Raw genomic sequence first — 20,515 nt, 5'->3', positions numbered from 1 at the left:
TTTGGAAACAGTGGCGTACCAGACATTTTTCATTTTTATTGGGGAGGGGGGCTGTGTAGGGGCATGTGTATATGTAGTGTTTTTAGGGTACAGTCGCACGGGCGGGGGTTCACAGTAGTTTCTCGCTGGCAGTTTGAGCTGCGGCAGAAAATTTGCCGCAGCTCAAACTTGCAGCCGGATACTTACTGTAAACCTCCGCCCATGTGAGTGTACCCTGTACGTTCACATTGGGGAGGGGGGGAACATCCAGCTGTTGCAAAACTACAACTCCCAGCATGCGCTGACAGACTGTACATGCTGAGAGTTTTAGTTTTGCAACAGCTGTAGGCACACTGGTTATGTATCACTGAGTTTGACCTAACTTAGTGTTTCACAACCAGTGTGCCTCCAGCTGTTGCAAAACTACAACTCCCAGCATATATACGGTGCATGCTGGGAGTTGTAGTTTGCCACAGCTGGAGGCACACCGGTCGTGAAACACTGAGTTAGGTAAAAAAAAAATGAGTTTCACAACCAGTGTGCCTTCAGCTGTTTCAAAACTACAACTCTCAGCAGTCACTGACAGCCAATGGGCATGCTGGGAGTTGTAGTTATGTAACCAGCAGATGCACCTCTACAACTCCCAGCATGCACTTTAGCTGATTGTGCAAGCTGGGAGTTGTAGTTATAAAACAGCTGAAAGTACACTTTTCCGTAGAAAAAATGTGCCTCCAGCTGTTGCAAAACTATATGTCCCAGAATTCCCATAAGGGAATGCTGGGAGTTGTGGTTGTCTGCCTCCTGCTGTTGCATAACTACAGCTCCCATCATGCCCTTTTTGCATGCTGGGAGCTGTTGCTAACCAACTCGCCCAACTGCTGATCCACGCCGCTTCAGGTCAGTCCCTCGCCGCCGCCGCTCCTGGGGCCCCGATCCCAACAGGGATGCCAGGGATCGGGGTCCCCAGCTCCCGGGGTCTTTGCGGAGTGGGTTTGCGGGAGTGACACCCACAGCAGGTTCCCTGATTGGTCGGGGCGATCGTGAGGTGGCACCAGTGCCACCTCACCCCTGCTGGCTATGGCTGTTCGGGGCCGTCAGAGACGGCCCCGATCAGCCAGTAATTCCGTGTCACCGTGTCACTGGAGACCCGATTGACCCGGAATCGCCGCAGATCGCTGTGCTGAATTGTCCAGCGATCTGCGGCCATCGCCGACATGGGGGGACATAATGACCCCCTTGGGCGATATGCCGCGATGCCTGCTAAACGATTTCAGCAGGCATCCGGCTCCGGTCCCCAACCGGCTAGCGGTGGGGACCGGAATTCCCACGGGCGTATGGATACGCCCTGCGTCCTTATGGACTCGGAATGCAGGGTGTATCCATACGCTCTGCGTCCTGAAGAGGTTAAAGGCAAGGAGGAAAAAACGAAAATGCAAAAACAGAAAAACCCTCGGTCCTTAAGGGGTTAAAACAACTTTTGTTCTTCATGGTGTATTTTCTATAAGGTGGTAGAAATTTTTTTGGTCCATATGGACTTAATGGCATCATGCAGTTGCTGCAAATTTGTCGGCTGCACATGCATTATGCAAATCTTCCATTCACCACATCCCAAAGGTGCACTATTGGATTGAGATCTGGTTACTGTCAACGCATTCTCATAGTCAAGCAACTAGCTTGAAATGATTTGAGGTTTGTGACATGGTTTGTATAATGCTGTCAGAAGATGAGTACACATAAAAGGATGGACATGGTCAGCAACAACACTCAGGCAGGCTGTCATGTTTAACACCTTAAAGGGGTACTCCACAGCAAAACACTTTTTTTTTTTCCCAAATCAACTGGTGCCAGAAATTTAAGCAGATTTGTAAATTACTTCTATCTAAAAATCTTAACCCTTCCATCAGCTGCTGTATGTTCCATAGGAAGTTACTTTCATTTTGAATTTCTTTTCTGTCTGACCACAGTGCTCTCTGCTGACACCTCTGTCCATTGTAGGAACTGTGCAGAGTAGGAGCAAGTCCCCATAGCAAACCTATCCTGCTCTGGACAGTTCCTAAAATGGACAGAGGTGTCAACAGAGAGCACTGTGGTCAGACAGAAAAGAAATTCAGAAAGAAAAGAACTTCCTCTGGAGCATAAAGCAGCAGATAAGTACTGGAAGGATTAAGATTTAAGGACAAAGGCCGACATTTATCATTGTCTTTAGACTGTTTTTTGTGTCTACAAGAGGTGCAAAAAGGCGCAAGCAGGGTTTTTGTGCCTTTTTTGCGCCTTTTTGTTTACATATTTCTGCTGATTTTGAGTTGCAATCCACTGATTTTGAGTTGCGATCCACTGATTTTGGCAATACAGATGATATAGAAGGGATATATGAACTGTGCCTCTTGTAAAAAAAAAAAAAAGTGTGAAAAGTGTCTAAAACTACACCATCCCAGACCTGGCGTAGCTTTTTAGTGTATGTGAAGAGAGAAATTTTAGAAAATGTTTACCTGCACAAAATGTATCAAATGCTCGGTGAACATTTAATAAATGTGGTGCTCCTACACATCACCAGCACCCAATAAAAAGGTGTAAAATGCTTCTCTTACACTACAATGATAAATGTGGGCCAGAGTGTACCTGTACGACCTGGCCCCATTACTGTTGTTTGAAGCGTGCTCTCGAGCTGAGAATACTTCAAACCCCGTGGATCATGATTGCTATCAGCAGCCATGACCCACTGTTTATGCCGGGCATCGCCGATCGGGCCGATGCCCGGCATTAACCTTTTAGATGCTGCAATCAAAGTTGATTGCGGCATCTAAAATAAAAGTAAAACGATCCTGGCAGCTCAGCGAAGCTGATCGGGACCATCGAGGCAAAATCCTGATGTCCCGATCGCCTGAGTGGATGGCAGGAGGGCCCTTACCTGCCTCCCCGCTGTCCGATTGGTCCTCTGCTGCTCCAGGAAGCTTCAACGGGCTGGAGCAGCAGAACACCGATAACACTGTTGAATTCTGTGCTATGGCATAGCATTGAACAGTATATGCGATCAAAAGATGGCATGGTGAAGCCCCCTATTGGGAATAAAAAAAAGTTAATAAATGTGAATTAACCCCTTCCTAATAAAAGTTTGAATCACCCCCCCTTCCCATTTTTTAATTGTGAAATAAAAATAATCATGTAGTACCGCCGCGTGCGTAAATGTCCGAACTATTAAAATATAATGTTAGTAGTTAAACCGCACAGTTGATGGCGTATACATAAAAAAATACCAAAGTCCAAAATTGCGCATTTTTGGTCACGTCATATACCATAAAGGAATAAAAAGCGATCAAAAAGTCCCATCAAAATTAAAAACAATGAGCCCTCATATAAGCCAGTATGCAGAAAAACTAAAAAGTAATAGGGGTCACAAGATGACCATTTTAAACATACTAATTTTGGTGCATGTAGTTAGTTAGTTATTTATTTATTTAGTTTTAAGTAGTAAAACAAAACCTTCTTAAATTAGGTATCCTTGTAGGACCTACAGAATAAAGATAAGGTGTCATTTTTACAGAAAATTGCACTGTGTAGAAACGGAAGTCCCCAAAATATACATTTTTATTTTTTTTTATTTCACCCCACAATACCATTAAATTTTTTTTTTTTTTTGCCATAGATTTTATTAAATGATTGTCATTACAAAGTACGATTGGTGACACAAAAAACAAGCCCTCTGTCTGTAGGTGCAAAATTGAAAGTTTTATGATTTTTAGAAGGGGAGAAGGAAAAAAACGAAAATTGGCCTGGTCCTTAAAGGGGTACTCTGGTGGAATTTTTCTATTTTTAAATCAACTGATGCAAGAAAGTTACAGATTTGTAAATTACTTATATAAAAAAAAAAAAATAGCGGCTGTATACTACAGAGGAAGTTCTTTTCTTTTTGGATTTCTTTTCTGTCACTACCACAGTGCTCTTTTCTAACATCTCTATCCATTTTAGGAACTGTCCAGAGAAGGAGAAAATCCCCATACAAACATATGCTGCTCTGGACAGTTCCTAAAATGGACAGCGGTGTCAGCAGAGAGCACTGTGGTCGTGGCAGAAATGAAATCCCAAAAGAAAAATTTCTCTGTAGTATACAGCTGCTAATAAGTACTGGAAGGATTAAGAATTTTTAATAGAAGTAATTTACAAATCTGTATAACTTTCTGGCACCAGTTGATTTAAAAAAGTTTTTCACCGGAGTACCCTTTTAACCCCTTGCCTCAGATGGACATTCATTAACGTCCATTTGTGGCTCCCAAGGTATGACGCGCTCAGCAGGTGAGCGCTCATAATACCTGGTGGGTCCCGGTGGCTATAGGCAACCAGGACCCATGGCTAATGCCTGACATCGCCGATCGGGCTGATGTGCGGCATTAACCCTTTAGGCGCAGCTATCAAGTTTGATTACCGCATCTGAAACAAAAGTAAACATTGCTGGTTAGCTCAATGGTGCTGTTCGGGACTGCCGCAGTGAAATCGTGGCATCCTGGACAGCTTGCAGGACGCGAGGAGGATCCCTACCTGCCTCCTCGATGTCCGTTAACCGAATGACTGCTCCATGCCTGAGAGCCAGGCAGGAGCAGTCGAGCAGCGATAACACTGAACAATGCCATGCTATTGCATGGCAGTGATCAGTGTAGTAAATCAGTGTGTGAAATGTTAGTCTCCTAAAGTGTTGTTAAATGCGATTTAACCCCTTCCCTAATAAAAGTTTTGAATCACCCCCCTTTTCCCATTTAAAAACAAACTGTGTAAATATAAACATATGTGGTATTGCTGCATGCGTAAATTAAACCGCACTGTCAATGGCGTACACAAAAAAAATTCCAAAGTCTAAAATAGCGTATTTTTGGTAACTTTTTATACCATAAAAAAATTTATAAAAAAGTGATCAAAAAGTCCGATCAAAACAAAAATGGTACCAATAAAAACTTCAGATCACAGCATAAAAAATGAGCCCTCATACGGATAAATATGAGGAGGTCAGAAAATAAAATTTTCAATGTATTTTGGTACATGTAGTTACAATTTTTTTTTTTTTAGTAGTAAAATAAAATCAAACCTATATAATTTGGGTATCCTTGCGACCTTATGGACCTAAAGAATAAATATAAGGTGCAATTTTTACCGAAAACTGCACTGCTTACAAACGGAAGTCGCTAAATTTACAAAATGGCTGTTTTTCTATTTTGCCCCACAACTAATTTTTTTCTGGTATCGCCGTAGATTTTGTGGTGAAATTATTAATTGCATTAAAAAGTTAAATTGTTGGCGCACAAGAACAAGCCCTCATATGGATCTTTAGGTGGAAAATTGAAAGTGTTTTGTTTTTTCCTCCTGACCTTCTAAAAATCATAAGTGCAAAACAGAAATATCGCCAAAGAATGTCCTTAAGGGGTTAAACAATGCTCAATTGGTAATAAGAGGCCCAAATTGTACTATGAAATTGTCCCCCACACCATCACACCACCACCAGCCTGAACTGTTGATACAAGGCAGGATGGATCCATGCTTTCAGGTTGTTTACGTCTAATTTTGACCCTTTCATCCAACATTTTCAGCTGGAATAGACACTCATCAAACAAGACAACATTCTTTCACTGCCCAGTTTTGGTTAGCCTGTGTGAATTCTAGACTCAGTTCCCTGTTCTTAGCTGACAGGAATGGCACCTAGTGTGGACTTCAGCTGCTGTAGCCCATCTACTTCAAAGTTCGACATGTTGTGCATTAAGAGAATGGTATTCTGCATACTTTGGTTGTAATAAGTGGTTATGTGAGTTACTGCTGCCATTCTGGTATCTTTATTCAGTCTGCCCATTCTCCTCTGACATCAAAAAGTCCTTTTAGTCCTCACAACTGCTGTCTACTTGAAAGTTTCTCTTTTTAGGACCATTCTCTGTAAACCCTGGGGATGGTTTTGTGTAAATATCCCAGTAGATCACCAGTTTCTGAAATACTCAGACCAGCTTGTCTGGCACCAATAACTATGTAACATTCAATGTCACTTTAATCCCCTTTCTTTTCCATTCTGATGCTTGTTTTGAACGTTGAGTTGTTTTGATCTTGTCTACATGCCTAAATGCATTGAGTTGCATGTGATTGGCTATTTAGCTATTTGTGTTAACAAGCAAATGAACAGGTGTACATTGTCAAAGACAAATGACCATGAACTCCAGGAAACAGTACAAAGTTTCACATGTCACAAGCATATTTGGTCAGTAGATGACAAGCTGAATATAAATATTTTTTTCATAGAAAGCCCAGTGTGAACCAAGCAAGCACCCATTCCCCAGCCCCTTACACCTCATTCTGTGAACGACCCCCAAAAGACAATCCAAATCCACCAAGCCCTTCCCTGATTAATGAGAAAGTTAGTAATTAAACTCATAACTTGAAAAAAAAATAATACGTATTGAGCTCCTCTTAATTATTCTTTTGGAAATGGAAATCTAATTTAACCCCTTACGGACCAGGCCCATTTTGGCCTTAAGGACCAGACCAATTTTATTTTTGCATTTTCGTTTTTTCCTCCTCTCCTTCTAAAAATCATAACTCTCTTATATTTCCATCCACAGACCCATATAAGGGCTTGTTTTTTGCATCACCAATTGTACTTTGTAATGACATCACTTATTTTACCATAAAATGTACGGCTCAACCAAACAAATATTATTTATGTGGGAAAATTGAAAAGAAAAATGCAATTTAGCAAATTTTGGAAGGTTTCGTTTTCACGCTGTACACTTTCCAGTAGAAATGACATGTTTTCTTTATTCTGTGGGTCAATACTAGAGATGAGCGAACTTACAGTAAATTCGATTCATCACGAACTTCTCGGCTCGGCAGTTGATTACTTTTCCTGCATAAATTAGTTAAGCTTTCAGGTGCTCCCGTGGGCTGGAAAAGGTGGATGCAGTCCTAGGAGACTCTTTCCTAGGACTGTATCCACCTTTTCCAGCCCACCGGAGCACCTGAAAGCTGAACTCATTTATGCAGGAAAAGTCATCAACTGCCGAGCCGAGAAGTTCTTTATGAATCGAATTTACTGTAAGTTCGCTCATCTCTAGTCAATACGATTAAAATGATACCCATGTTTTATGCTTTTCTATAATTGTACCGCTTAAAAAAAATCTCAGGTAGTATGTTTGTTTGAAATTGCCCTATTTTGACCACCTATAACTTTCACATTTTTCTGTATATGGGGCGATATGGGGGCTCATATTTTGCGCCGTGATCTGTAGTTTTTATCAGTACCACTTTTGCTTAGGTTTTACTTTTTTATAAATTTTTTATAAATTTTTTTGGAATAAAATGTGACAAAAAAGCAGCAATTTTTAAAAACTTTTTAATATTTTTTTTTACATTTACGCTGTTCACCGTATGGGATAATTAGCAATATATTTTAATAGTTCAGACTTTTAAGCACGCGGCGATACCAAATATGTGTTATAATTTTTTTTACGCTTTTTTGGGGTAAAATGGGAAAAACTGACGTTTTTAACTTTTTTATTTGACTTTTTTTTTTTTTTTACTTTAAAATTTTTTTTTTTTTTTTTTTACACTTTTTATTTCCCCATAGGCGACTATTCATGTCAATCATTTGATTGCTAATACTGTTCAGTGCTATGTATAGGACACAGCACTGCTCAGTATTATCGGTGATCTTCTGCTCTGCTCGATCTCAGACCAGAGCAGAAGACCCCGGGAGACGGCAGGAGCCAGGCGAGGGGACCTCCGGCCGCCATGCTGGATGAACGGATCCCCGCGGCAGTGCTGCGGGCGATCCAATCATCCATTCAAAGTACCGCACTGCCGCAGATGCCGTGATCTGTATTGATCACGGCATCTGAGGGGTTAATGGCGATCATCCGCGCGATCGCAGATGTCCGCCATTACCGGCGGGTCCCTGGCTGCTGATAGCAGCCGGAACCTTCCGCGCATGACGCGAGCACCGCTCCTGTGCTCGCGATCATGGCGCGGCGTAAATGTATGTCATGGTGCGTTAAGTACCACGTCATCATGACGTACATTTACGTCTATTGTCGTTAAGGGGTCAAGATACCCTGTCGCCCTGTCAACTCTAAGCGGTTCCCTCTACGGCTAGTATTTAGAAAGGTCTTTCTAGCTTGGTACAAAGTTTTGGCTATGGCTCAGTTTTCCCAATCAATTCTTGGTAGTCCTCCAATGTACCCCAACAACCTTATCCTAGGCTTTAGAGGAATTGTCAAACACATCCCTCTTTCCAGCTGCCTGCATAACCATAGTATGTAACGCAAATCTGTGTCATCGTCTTGGCAACTTGGACATATGCTTGTTCTGAAGAATTTGCTGTGTTCTATAAGCCCTGTGAAGTAGGAAGAGTTATGACTTTCTCTGGTCTGTATGAATAGAGACCAGAGACGGGATAGCAGTAATATCACTCCACTCTTCCTATAGTAAATACCTAACATCAGACTCTCACCTTAACTTCCACAGTGCATTCTGTTAGGTATGCACAGAAAATGTTATATTGAACAGGGGACTATTTCAGGTGCTGTCCCCATTGATTTGCAAAAGCCACAGAATATTTGCTAATTATCAAATATAATTTGACATAAAAAATTGTTAGAGGTTTGACTCACTAGTAAGTAAGGACTCGTTCACATGGCCATTGTGCTCCTGTAAAGGAAGCTCCGTCAGTTGGTCTGTCGGAAGGACGGCAGTTGAGCAGGGATGCTTGTGTTTTTTTTTTTTTTTTTCTCTGCTTAACTCCTGTAATGGACACCTGATTAACCCCATTTAAGTCAATGAATCCGTCAGTTGTGCTCTGACCAGCACAGGGTCTGTTCGGTGGAAAAAAAAAAATAAATGAACTGGCCCTAAATGGGTCTGAGCACAACAGGCATGTGAACATACCCTGGATTATTTTATTTTCCTCACACAACATATTTTGCACTGTTTCCATTGGTCACTTTTTCTAGTTTTAGGGTACGTTGACACGTATGCATATTTGATGCACAGGATTTTCTGCTGCAGATTTCAATGTAAACTAAATGACTGAACACGGCTTCTAATCTACAGTTACAAATCCTGCGCATCAAATCTGCACAGGATCCTGTATGTGTGAACGTACCCTTAAAGGGAATCTGACAGCATGATCACCTGTGCTAACCTTAACCCCTTAAGGACTCAGCCCATTTTGGCCTTAAGGACTCAGACAATTTAATTTTTACGTTTTCATTTTTTCCTCCTCGCCTTCTAAAAATCATAACTCTTTTATATTTTCATCCACAGACTAGTATGAGGGCTTGTTTTTTGCGCGACCAGTTGTCCTTTGTAATGACATAACTCATTATATCATAAAATGTATGGCGCAACCAAAAAACACTATTTTTGTGGGGAAATTAAAACGAAAAACGCAATTTTGCAAATTTTGGAAGGTTTTGTTTTCACGCCGTACAATTTTATGGTAAAAGTGACATGTGTTCTTTATTCTGAGGGTCAATACGATTAAAATGATACCTATTATTATATACTTTTATATTATTGTTGCGCTTAAAAAAAATCACAAACTTTTTAACCAAATTAGTACGTTTATAATCCCTTTATTTTGATGACCTCTAACTTTTTTATTTTTCCGTATAAGCGGCAGTATGGGGGCTCATTTTTTGCGCCATGATCTGTACTTTTTTTTGATACCACATGCATGCATGTAAAAAACTTTTAATACATTTTTTATAATTTTTTTTTTAATAAAATGTTTTAAAAAAGTAGGAATTTTGGACTTTTTTTATTTTTTTTCGTTCACGCCGTTCACCGTACGGGATCATTAACATTTTATTTTAATAGTTCGGACATTTACGCACGCGGCGATACCAAATATGTCTATAAAAAATGTTTTTTACGTTTTTTGGGGGTAAAATAGGAAAAAACTGACGTTTTACTTTTTTATTGGGGGAGGGGATTTTTCACTTTTTTTTTACATTTTTTTACTTTTTTTTTTACACTTGAATAGTCCCCATAGGGGACTATTCATAGCAATACCATGATTGCTAATACTGATCTGTTCTATGTATAGGACATAGAACAGATCAGTATTATCGGTCATCTTCTGCTCTGGTCTGCTCGATCACAGACCAGAGCAGGAGATGCCGGGAGCCGCACGGAGGAAGGAGAGGGGACCTCCGTGCGGCGTTATGAATGATCGGATCCCCGCAGCAGCGCTGCGGGCGATCCGATCGTTCATTTAAATCGCGAACCGCCGCAGATGCCGGGATCTGTATTGATCCCGGCACCTGAGGGGTTAATGGCGGACGCCCGCGAGATCGCGGGCGTCGGCCATTGCCGGCGGGTCCCTGGCTGCGATTAGCAGCCGGGATCAGCCGCGCATGACACGGGCATCGCTCCGATGCCCGCGGTTATGCTTAGGACGTAAATGTACGTCCTGGTGCGTTAAGTACCACCTCACCAGGACGTACATTTACGTCCTGCGTCCCTAAGGGGTTAAAGGGGTACTCCCGTGGAGAACTTTTTTTTTTTTTTTTTTTTTTTTTTTTTAAATCAACTGGTGCCAGAAAGTTAAACAGATTTGTAAAACACTTCAATTAAAAAAAATCTTAATCCTTCCAGTACTTTTTAGGGTCTGTATACTAAAGAGAAATCCAAAAAAGAAATGCATTTCCTCTGATGTCATGACCACAGTGCTCTCTGCTGACCTCTGCTGTCCATTTTAGGAACTGTCCAGAGCAGAAAAAAATCCCCATAGCAAACATATGCTGCTCTGGACAGTTCCTAAAATGGACAGCAGAGTTCAGCAGAGAGCACTGTGGTCATAACATCAGAGGAAATGTATTTCTTTTTTGGATTTCTCTTTAGTATGCAGCGCCTAAAAAGTACTGGAAAGATTAAGATTTTTTAATAGAAGGGATTTACAAATCTGTTTTCTGGCACCAGTTGATTTTAAAAGAAAAGTTTTCCACAGGAGTACCATTTTAATCCACAGGTTAATAGTGCAGATGATCCTGAATAAAAAGCTGTTTCAATTATTAAAATTGGTTCAGTGGTTCCTCTGTAATCCTTAGTTTTACCACTATGCAAATTTGGTTATATGCGCAATGGAGGTGGTCTGCTGTTTTGCTAGCAAGCCTTCCTCCGCCCCCTGTGTCCCGAGATCCCCTCCCCCGTCTTGAATATTTCTCTGGATTCACTCTCACATCTACATGCCGTAACAGTCATTGCCCACTTGAGTGCTCTGCTCAGGATGCAGAACGCAGGTACCGCTGACTTTCTTTACCCTTGAGTCATGTGGGCAATGGCTCTCACAGCATGCACATGTGAGAGTGAAGACAGATGAATATTCAAGACAGGGGAGGGGATCTCAGGACAAAGGAGGCGGAGGAAGGATTGCTAGCAAAGCAGCAGCTTGTCTCCATTAGCAAGACTAAGGATTACTGCGGAACCACTGGACTGATTTATAGTAAGGTAAACCGCTTTTTACTCAGGATCATCCGTAATACGTCCATTTGCAGGAAGGGGTTAAGGTTAGTGCAAGTGATCATGCTCTCAGATTTTCTTTCAAAGGGTACATTCATATATACAGGATCTGCTGCATATTTTTGCTGCATATTTTCTACAGTTTATTTTGCTACCCATTAAAGTTAATGGGTAGCATAACCAGTTGCAAAAAAATATGCAGCAGATCCTGTGCGTGTGAATGTACACTAAGGATATGAAGTCAGGTGGCAGTCAATGGTTGAAGTCAATGAGCAGAAAAATGATCTGCAGCAAAAATAGGCATGTGTGAACGTACCCTTAGGAAAGTATTCACATTGTATAGTATGCTGCGCATATTTGATGCACAGGATTTGATGCACAAGATTTTATGCTGCAGATTTCGGTGTAAACTAAATGCACACATGGAGAGGGAATCCCAAGGACTCGCTGACATAAGTGGACATTGCACAGAGCCTGGGAGTTATTTGTAGTTGGAGTGGAGTGGAAAGATGCTCTGATGCAGTAATGGCTAAAAAAAAGTTCTTTATTGTATAAAACAATAAAATTGGGGTACAGACTACGTGTTTCGTGAGGGAACTTTTCAGAAACGCGTAGTCTGTACACTGTGAACAGTGTTGTGCTTGACTCGCAACACAAGAAGGTGAGTTTGGCGAGTAAAGAGCTCAGTGTGTAAGAAGTGTGTATTTCTGTTGCAATTTTCCCCAGATGTCTGATAAAGTAGTTTCTTGTTTTCGGTCAGCTTTGCTTAGCTATGCAGATTACATCTGAATTATCCTCCTTGGAAACCACATATTTTTCATTGCATCAGTTTATTCACCTGCTGTAGGACTAACCTAGCAACTACATTCATAACTCATGGGGAGGCAGAACTTTTATTATACACTAATCTATTGACCTTCAGTTCACAAATCATATCTTAATGTACCTTTTGTTAAAGGCAGTCTTTCAGATGAATCTGGTGCTCTGTGTAAGGGCAGCATACTACAGGTACACTTCTGTACTCCTAGTAAACAAATAACAAAAAAAATTGTGCTATTTGGCTAATAGTAAAGCTAAAAAAAAAAAATAAAAAAAAAAAATACGGTGCACTCTCTTCATGAAGGGAGTGCTCCTTCGCTCCTCTGCACAGTGATTTTTAATGCAGGTATTCATAGCAACTTTGCAACATAGTCACTGTTATGATGATTGAGAGAAGTGGTCTCCTTATGAATATAGTGTGCTTGTAAATATGAATCCACTGTATTCTTTCATCACTACCATTAGCTTAAAGGATGAGTCTCGTGCATAAAAACGTATCCTCTATCCGAAGGATGGGGGATACACTTTAGATCGCGGGCAGCCTCCACTTCGGGCGGGGGTCATGATGCGCTTCTGTGCTACAGCACAGGGGCTCCATACAGGAGACCCCCCGCCATCTAAAATGTATCCCCTATCCTTCAGATAGGGGATAAGTTTTGAAGCATGAGACTTATCCTTTCATGGTACGTAGTTATTTTGTGGCATTTAAGATAATATGATTACTGGCCTATCCCAGTAATATGCTGCCTTTACAAGCCAAGTTGGTTGACATCATTGCTCTAAAACAAAGAAAAAAACATGGACATTGAAAGGTGTACTCAGTTAACAATAAAATAAATTTTCCGACAAATACAAGGTACTACTTGTACTTATTAAAAAAAAAAATAAATAAATAAAATGGATGTTAAGTTATTTTAATCTGTCAATTAAATTTTTAGTTGGTGACAAAGTGCCTGCCGATATTCGTATTATTGAGATCCGCTCTACAACTTTACGTGTTGATCAGTCCATTCTGACAGGTAAGAACCTGCTTATTAGTTAAAGTTGCTAATTTTTTCAAGGCAACTATATAAGTGGTTTGTTGTTTTTTTTTATTTTTTTTATTTTGGTACTTTGATTTTAAATGAGCTTCAGTAACTACCTTAGTTCTGAGATTTAGAGAATACGTTATCCTCATGTTCAATCTACAGAGCCTTTTACTAGACCATGTTACTACCTATTGAGACACAAACCAGTCTTGCAGCAGCATCAGCTTGTCAATGAGTCACGGACAAGATATAACTCATGGACAAGGCTGACACACCAATCACCTCCCACCACAAGAGAGGTACACGCCCCCTTCCCCTGAGAGTATTTCTAACACTGTGATCTAATGAAAAGAGGTATTTTTGTAATAAATACAGGTGATATAAGCATAAAAATTAGATGTATATTGTCAGGATTAGTTACTGAGCAACATATTACGATATTTTCTTTTTTTGTGGGATCTGACAGGTGCACTATGCTTTCATGCAGATCAGTCACTGTCATTAAAGGGGTTGTTCAGTGAATGCCGACTTATCCTCTATCCACAGGATAGGGGATAAGTGTATGATTGCAGTGCTGTGACTGCTGTGACACCCTGCAATCTTCTGAACGAGACCACAGCTCTCAGAGAAGAGCACGTGCTGTACGACTCTACACGCTCCATTTATTTTTATAAAATCGCCAGATAGTGTTGTACAGCATTCGGGTCTCTTTGGCGCTCCCATATAAAAATGAATGTCGCTGTGGCCAACTGCAGTTCCCTGCACAGCTAGATGGCCTGGAGAACTGCTATGCAGGGTAGAAAAAAGTGAGCCATAGCTCTAAATTTCTTTCTCTGGATCGGTGAGGGTCCCAGAGGTCAGACCCTTACCAATCAAGTGATGGGAATTTACAAATACGCTTTAGCTATATTAACATTTTCTACACTGACACAAACTTTTTAAATAGTGTGATATATCAATTCTGAGGAAGCTGCTAGTCAAAGCTGTGAAATGTATGGTGTTTAGTCCTCCAGCAGCAGATCTCTGTATTTTATCCTCATCCCCAGCACTTAGTATGTCACCTAAGTGAAGAGTAAACGATCACCTATATTAAGGCTTTTGGTATTGTTTCTGTATGGATTTTGGAACACATTTTTGGGATCATTCCGGTTTTTTGTATGAGATGTTATGTTAAAGTGTACCTGTCATTTGCAAAAATATTTTATAGAATGTAAATAATATGTATATTTGTAATATACATTGTTTAAGAAATCTGTATATTTTTGGCTGGAAAACATTCTTTTCTCTGCAGCTATTGCCTGTGTGTCTCTGTGCAGAGACAAAATACAGGAAGTGTGGGCAGACAAGCAGAGATCTGTGAAGTGAGAATAAGCAAGGTTCTATGACACACCCCAGGCCCACACAGCTAGCTGATGCCCGCACAGAACCCTGCTTTTCCTGCCTACACTTTCTGTATTTTTGTCTCCGCACAGAAACATACCGGTAATAGCTTCAGGGACAGCATTTTTTCACCCAAAAATATACACATTTTTTAACTAATGTATTTTACAAAAATACATGTTATTTAAAATGTTTTTACAAACAGGTACACATAAATATATCGTATTTTTGTGTTATCTGGCACATACTTCTAAGGTGGTTCATAGTACTGGCCTCCCAGTGTTTTTACAGGGTCACATTTAGACAGGGATTATTCTGTTGGGGATGTATCCTCATATCTAATTAGAGTATCACAGAGACACTGCATTACACATTTCTGTTGTATGGATTTATTGTATGGGGATATTTATCAATGTTATTATATATTGTAAATTATATTTCTCTATCGGCTCCATTGGGAGACACAGAACCTGTGGGCGGGTGCGCCCTTTTACTTTCACTTTCAGCAGCCGCGGCTGCCAACGGCACTTCGCCCGCTCCGTTCCCCGAGCGCATAGGAGCTCACTAAGGCGGCGTGTACGCTCGGGGGTTCGGAGCGGGCGCAATTTCTAAGTCCCGCTGTAATTCTTCAGCGGCCCGGCGGACGTTAGCTCCGCCCACCAGGCCGCATAAGCGTTTCAGCAGCGCGAAATAGCCACCAATCAGCACTGTGCGCGTGTTTGGGGCTGTGCAGGGGCCAATCACAGCGCCCTTGCCTCTGACCCGGCCACTTCTTCCTATTGGCCGGCGTCTCTTCTCTCTCCTCACAGCCACAGTGCGGAGTTCTCCTCACAGCAGCTGCCTTGGGACACAGACTTGGGTGAGACTGTTAATTTTTTAGCTATGTCTGTGCCCAGAACTGTTCCTCCCTCAAAGCAGATATCGGGAACATTAGTTACCCATTATGCTTGTAAAAACTGCTCTGCAAAAATGCCAGGTTCTGCTGAACCCACTTGTTCTACCTGCTCCACTGCTCCCCCAGACCCCCCCCCCCCTGCTATTTCTAACCCAGGTGCTCCTTCAGACCTGGGTTCGGCCGCCCCTCCAGCCTGGGTTTCCTCCCTCTCCCAGTCTATATCCGACTTGGCACAGGTCTCCTGTTCTGTGGTGACTGCCTTAGAGAGGTCTACCCTTCACCGGCCCTCTAGAAGGTCCTGTTCGCTTCTCTCTATGCTTCACATAGGCATAATAGGGGTGTCTCCTCTGACTCGTAACCTGAGTCTTCTGGTAGACACGGACGTTCCTCTCGCAGGTCTCGCCCGACCGCTTCTTCAGGCCACACGCGTCACCTTTCCAGAGGACGTTCCCGGGGTCACCGCTCTGGCTCTCCTGAGCCACGTATCAGGTCGGAGTCTCCCTCTTCTAGGGCCGCCTCCACTTGTTCTCACTCTACTTGAGAGCTGGCGAACGAGGTTTCCATTTCGGCATCTGACTCAGAGGACCGTTCAGACACGGTGAACTCATTGGTTATGGCCATAAGAGACACCTTTAACCTAGAGGACCCAGGAACTTCGGACACAGTTCCATAAGTATCCTTTCATCGTGCCCGACACCCAAAGTGTTCAGCTATGCTGAATTTGATGCCATTCTAGAATCTGCCTGGAAGCACCCTGAGAAGAAGTATCAGGACTGAAGAAAGTTCAAGCACGATATCCTTTCACCAAGGACCTTGTCTCCAAATTGACCTACTCTCCGGCGGTGGAGCCTCCGGTTTCCCGCCTCTCTAAAGCTACTACTTTGCCCCTGGCGCATGCAGCTGCCTTCAAGGATCCGGCAGACAAAAAGGTTGAATCCTTAGCGAGGTATGCCTTTGAAGCAGCGAGTGCCTCCCTCCTTCCTGCCTTCACCTCTACCTGGGTGTCTAAGGCCCTTTCGGTTTGGCATTCCCAACTCCGTCGGGGCATTCTTTCGGGATCTCCCCCGGAAGAACTGTCTGCTCTGGCCCTCCAATGTTCCAAAGCTGGAGACTTTCTGTGTTCTGCTTCCTTGCACTCAGCTCGCTGCGCTGCCTTTGCCACCGGAAATCTAGTGGCCCTCCGTCGTTTCATTTGGCTTACAACATGGAACGCGGATGCTGCTTCTAAGAAGTCTCTCACCGAGATTCCTTTTACCGGTTCCCGACTTTTCGGCAAACGCCTGGATGAGATTATCTCTGAGGCGACAGGTGGCAAAAGCTCTTTATGATCTCAAAACAAGTCTAACATTTCTTTCCGCAAAAAGTCTTCTTCCTTTCGGACGTCTGGCCCCTCTAAAGGGTCCAGCCAGGCGCCTTCACATGTCAAGAAGGCCCCCTTTTTCAAGGCGCGTCCTTCTTGGAAGTCGGACACCAACCGTTTGGCTGTTTTGCGGCCAAATCGGGCAACCGCAAACCCACTTCTGCATGAAGGGATGCCCCCACCCGCAGCTTTTTCTTGGAACGTTTGGACCACGCACATTCAGGACTCCTGGGTCAGGGACGTGGTGTCCAACAGATACTGGATAGAATTTGCCTCCCTTCCGAGGGATCGTTTTTTTCAGTCCCGTGCTCCCCGATCTCCCTCATTTGCGAGGGAATTTCGGGAGGCTCTTCAGTCCCTTCTCATCCAGGGTGTCATTGTCCCGGTTCCTTCAAGTGAACGCTTTCGGGGTTTCTATTCCAATCTTTTTGTGGTTCCCAAGAAAAACTGTTCTGTGCGGCCAATCCTGGATCTCAAACATCTCAACCAACATCTTCTTCTCTGCCATTTCCGAATGGAATCTCTCTGTTCGGAGGTGGCGTCCATGGATCAAGGGGAGTTTCTTTCCTCGGTGGACATCAAGGATGCCTACCTCCCGGACACCAGCGGTATCTCCGCTTTGCGGTTCCGGAAGGTCATTATCAATTTGTGGCTCTCCCCTTCGGTCTGGCCACAGTGCCACGAGTTTTTACCAAGATTCTGGCGCCTGTGGTAGCTCTGTTATGGTCAAGAGGGGTATCAGTTGATACCCTACTTGGACGACCTCCTCATCAAGGCCTCCACCAGAGCCCAGGCTCTGGAGAATGTGAGCCTCACTCTTCAGACCTTATGTCGCTTCGGGTGGATGGTCACCCGAGACAAGTCAGTTTCCTCCCCCACCCAGTCTCTGATCTTCTTGGGGCTTCAGTTCAACTCTGCCTCGGCTCGGATTCGCCTCCCGCCGGACAAACGTCTGGCCCTCTTGTCGGGAGTCCACTCCCTCTGGATACCATCCCCGGTCACCATCCGTACTTGCATGGAAGTCCTGGGTCGAATGGTGGCAGCCATGGAGCCCGTACCCTTTGCCCAGTTTCATTACCGTCCTCTTCAGCTGGCGATTCTTGCCCGGTGGGACAGGTCTTCTCTCTCGATCGCAAGATTGTTCTCCCTCTTCGGACCTGTCGGTCTCTGCACTGGTGGCTCTGCTCCCCCTTCTTCAGGGGCGTTCGTTCCTTCCCCTCCACTGGCAGGTGGTCACGACAGATGCCAGTCTGTCGGGGTGGGGGGGTGTTTTCAGGGATCAGACGGTTCAAGGCCTCTGGCCTCCCCAAGAAGCCATTCCTTCTATAAACATCTTGGAACTGAGGGCGATTTATCTTTGTCTGAAGCATTAGAGTCCCTGCTTCAGGGCCACCCTGTCCGTGTCCAGTCGGACAACGCCACGGCTGTGGCGTACATAAACCGGCAGGACGGCACTCGGAGCTCAGCAGCCATGTCCGAGGTGACAAAGATCCTCCTGGGCGGAACAAGTTGTTCCAGCCATTTTGGCGATTCAGATTCCGGGAGTGCTCAACTGGAGTGGTCCCTTCTTCCAGAGGCGTTTGCACAGATCTGCGACCTCTGGGTGACCCCATACGTGGATCTCTTAGCGTCTCGAGACAACCGTAAGCCATGGATGCCCTAGTAATTCCGTGGTCGGGCTTTGTCCTGCCCTACCTGTTTTCTCCTCTCCCCCTCCTTCCCAGGGTTCTGAGGAAGCTCAAGGCGGAAGGAGTCATTCTGGTGGCTCCAGACTGGCCTCGAAGGGCATGGTATGCAGACGTGGTCTGGCTTCTGGACGACGTTCCGTTCCGTCTTCCACTTCATCCAGACCTACTGTCACAGGGTCCCCTTTGCCACCCCAATTTACAGTGGCTGCATTTGACGGCGTGGCGGTTGAGGCCGCGATTCTAAGGGCCCGCGGCTTCTCTTCCCAGGTAATTTGCACCATGCTCAGGGCTCGCAAGCCCTCCTCTGCGAAGATTTATCACCGTACCTGGCGGGCTTACTTTCGTTGGTGCAAAGCTCAGACCTTTTCTCAAGTTACCTTTTCCGTTCCCCGTCTCCTCTCCTTTTTGCAGTCGGGGTTGGAACAAGGCTGGCTCTCAGCTCCCTTAAGGGTCAGGTTTCGGCCCTTTCCATTCTCTTTTAGTGTCCTGTGGCTTCCAATTCGCCTGTCCGGACCTTCCTGCAGGGCATGGCACACGCTGTCCCCCCCCCACCCTTACCAGTCCCCTTCTCCCCCTTGGGACTTGAACTTAGTTCTAGGCGCCCTCCAGGACGCACCTTTTGAGCCTCTTAAGGAGGTTCCCCTTCGCCTCCTATCCTGGAAGGTGTTTTTTTCTTATGACTATTACTTCCATTAGGAGAGTATCTGAACTGGCAGCTCTCTTCTGCCATTCTCCTTTCCTGATAGTTCATCAGGACAAGGTTGTTTTCCAGCCAGATCCGTCCTTACCTAAGGTAGTTTCAGCTTTTCATCTCAACGAGGACATCGTCCTTCCATCCTTTTGTCCCGCTCCTTCTCATCCCAGGGAGCGCTTACTCCACAAATGGGATGTGGTACGGGCTGTTCGGACTTTATCTTTCTGTCACCTCTTCCTTTCGTGCGATTCTTATTTCGTCCTTATGGAAGGTTGTCGAAAGGGACAGCCAGCTTCCAAGGCCACCATTTCTCGGTGGATCCGCTGTGCTATTTCGGAAGCTTACCGCTGCAAGGGGAAGATCCCACCCTTCAGGGTTTTGTCTCATTCCACCCGTTCTGTGGGAGCATCCTGGGCTCTCTAGAACAAGGCCTTGGCCTTGCAGATCTGTAAGGCGGCCACCTGGTCGTCTTTGCACACTTTTTCGAGATTCTACCTGGTTTATACTTTCGCATAGTCTGGGCCAAAAAGTGTTGCAGGCGGCAGTGGTATAGCCGACTGCCTGACCTTTTTTCACTGCCCACCCAAGGGACTGCTTTGGTACGTCCCAAGGTTCTGTGTCCCCCCAATGGAGCCGATAGAGAAAAGGAGATTTATTAGACTTACCGTAAAATCTTTCTCGAAGTATCCATTGGGGGACACGGCTCCTGCACTTTTCTGGGGTTCCTTTTCTGCTATCTGTCCGAGGGAGTGTTCAGTTGATTTTTCTTCTGGTTCTCGGACAGTTCATGTTTTTTTTTCCTTTGACCTGTCGGTCTCCTCCTATTGCTCTGGGACTAAAACTGAATTGCTCAGTGGCCTGGAGGCGGGTATATCCTGCTGGGAGGAGCCAACTTTTTGGTTACCATAGTGTCAAGCCTCCTAGAGACAGCAGCATATACCAAGGTTCTGTGTCCCCCAGTGGATCCTTCGAGAAAGAGATTTTACGGTAAGTCTAAAAAAAATCTCCTGTATGTTACTTATTTCCGCTGTTGGTGGGGGGGGGGGGGGGGATTGGTTGTTGAGGTTTGCATACCGCCACCAAGTGTCTATGGAGGTGAATTATCAAAAGCTGTGCAGAGAGAGTGGTGCATCAAAATTCTTCTTTCATTTTTCAGAGACCCTTTTTAAAAAATAAAGAAGGAATCTG

The 20,515-nt window shown here is 44.1% G+C and overlaps 1 protein-coding gene across 2 annotated transcripts in view; it reads left to right on the top strand.

Moving 5' to 3' along the window:
- Positions 1-20,515, top strand: part of ATP2A3 (ATPase sarcoplasmic/endoplasmic reticulum Ca2+ transporting 3) — a 269,997-nt gene that overhangs the window by 129,670 nt on the left and 119,812 nt on the right. For both annotated transcript variants that reach the window (XM_056556395.1, XM_056556396.1), the window contains exon 6: positions 13,221-13,301. In XM_056556395.1, the coding sequence (XP_056412370.1) occupies positions 13,221-13,301 (81 nt within the window). The remainder of the gene's footprint in view (positions 1-13,220; positions 13,302-20,515) is intronic.

Source organism: Hyla sarda, chromosome 2 (genome assembly GCF_029499605.1).
Source record: "Hyla sarda isolate aHylSar1 chromosome 2, aHylSar1.hap1, whole genome shotgun sequence".
NCBI classification, from domain to species: Eukaryota; Metazoa; Chordata; class Amphibia; order Anura; family Hylidae; genus Hyla; species Hyla sarda.
The sequence above is the reverse complement of the archived record's forward strand: the minus strand, read 5'-3'. Positions and strand labels throughout refer to the sequence as shown.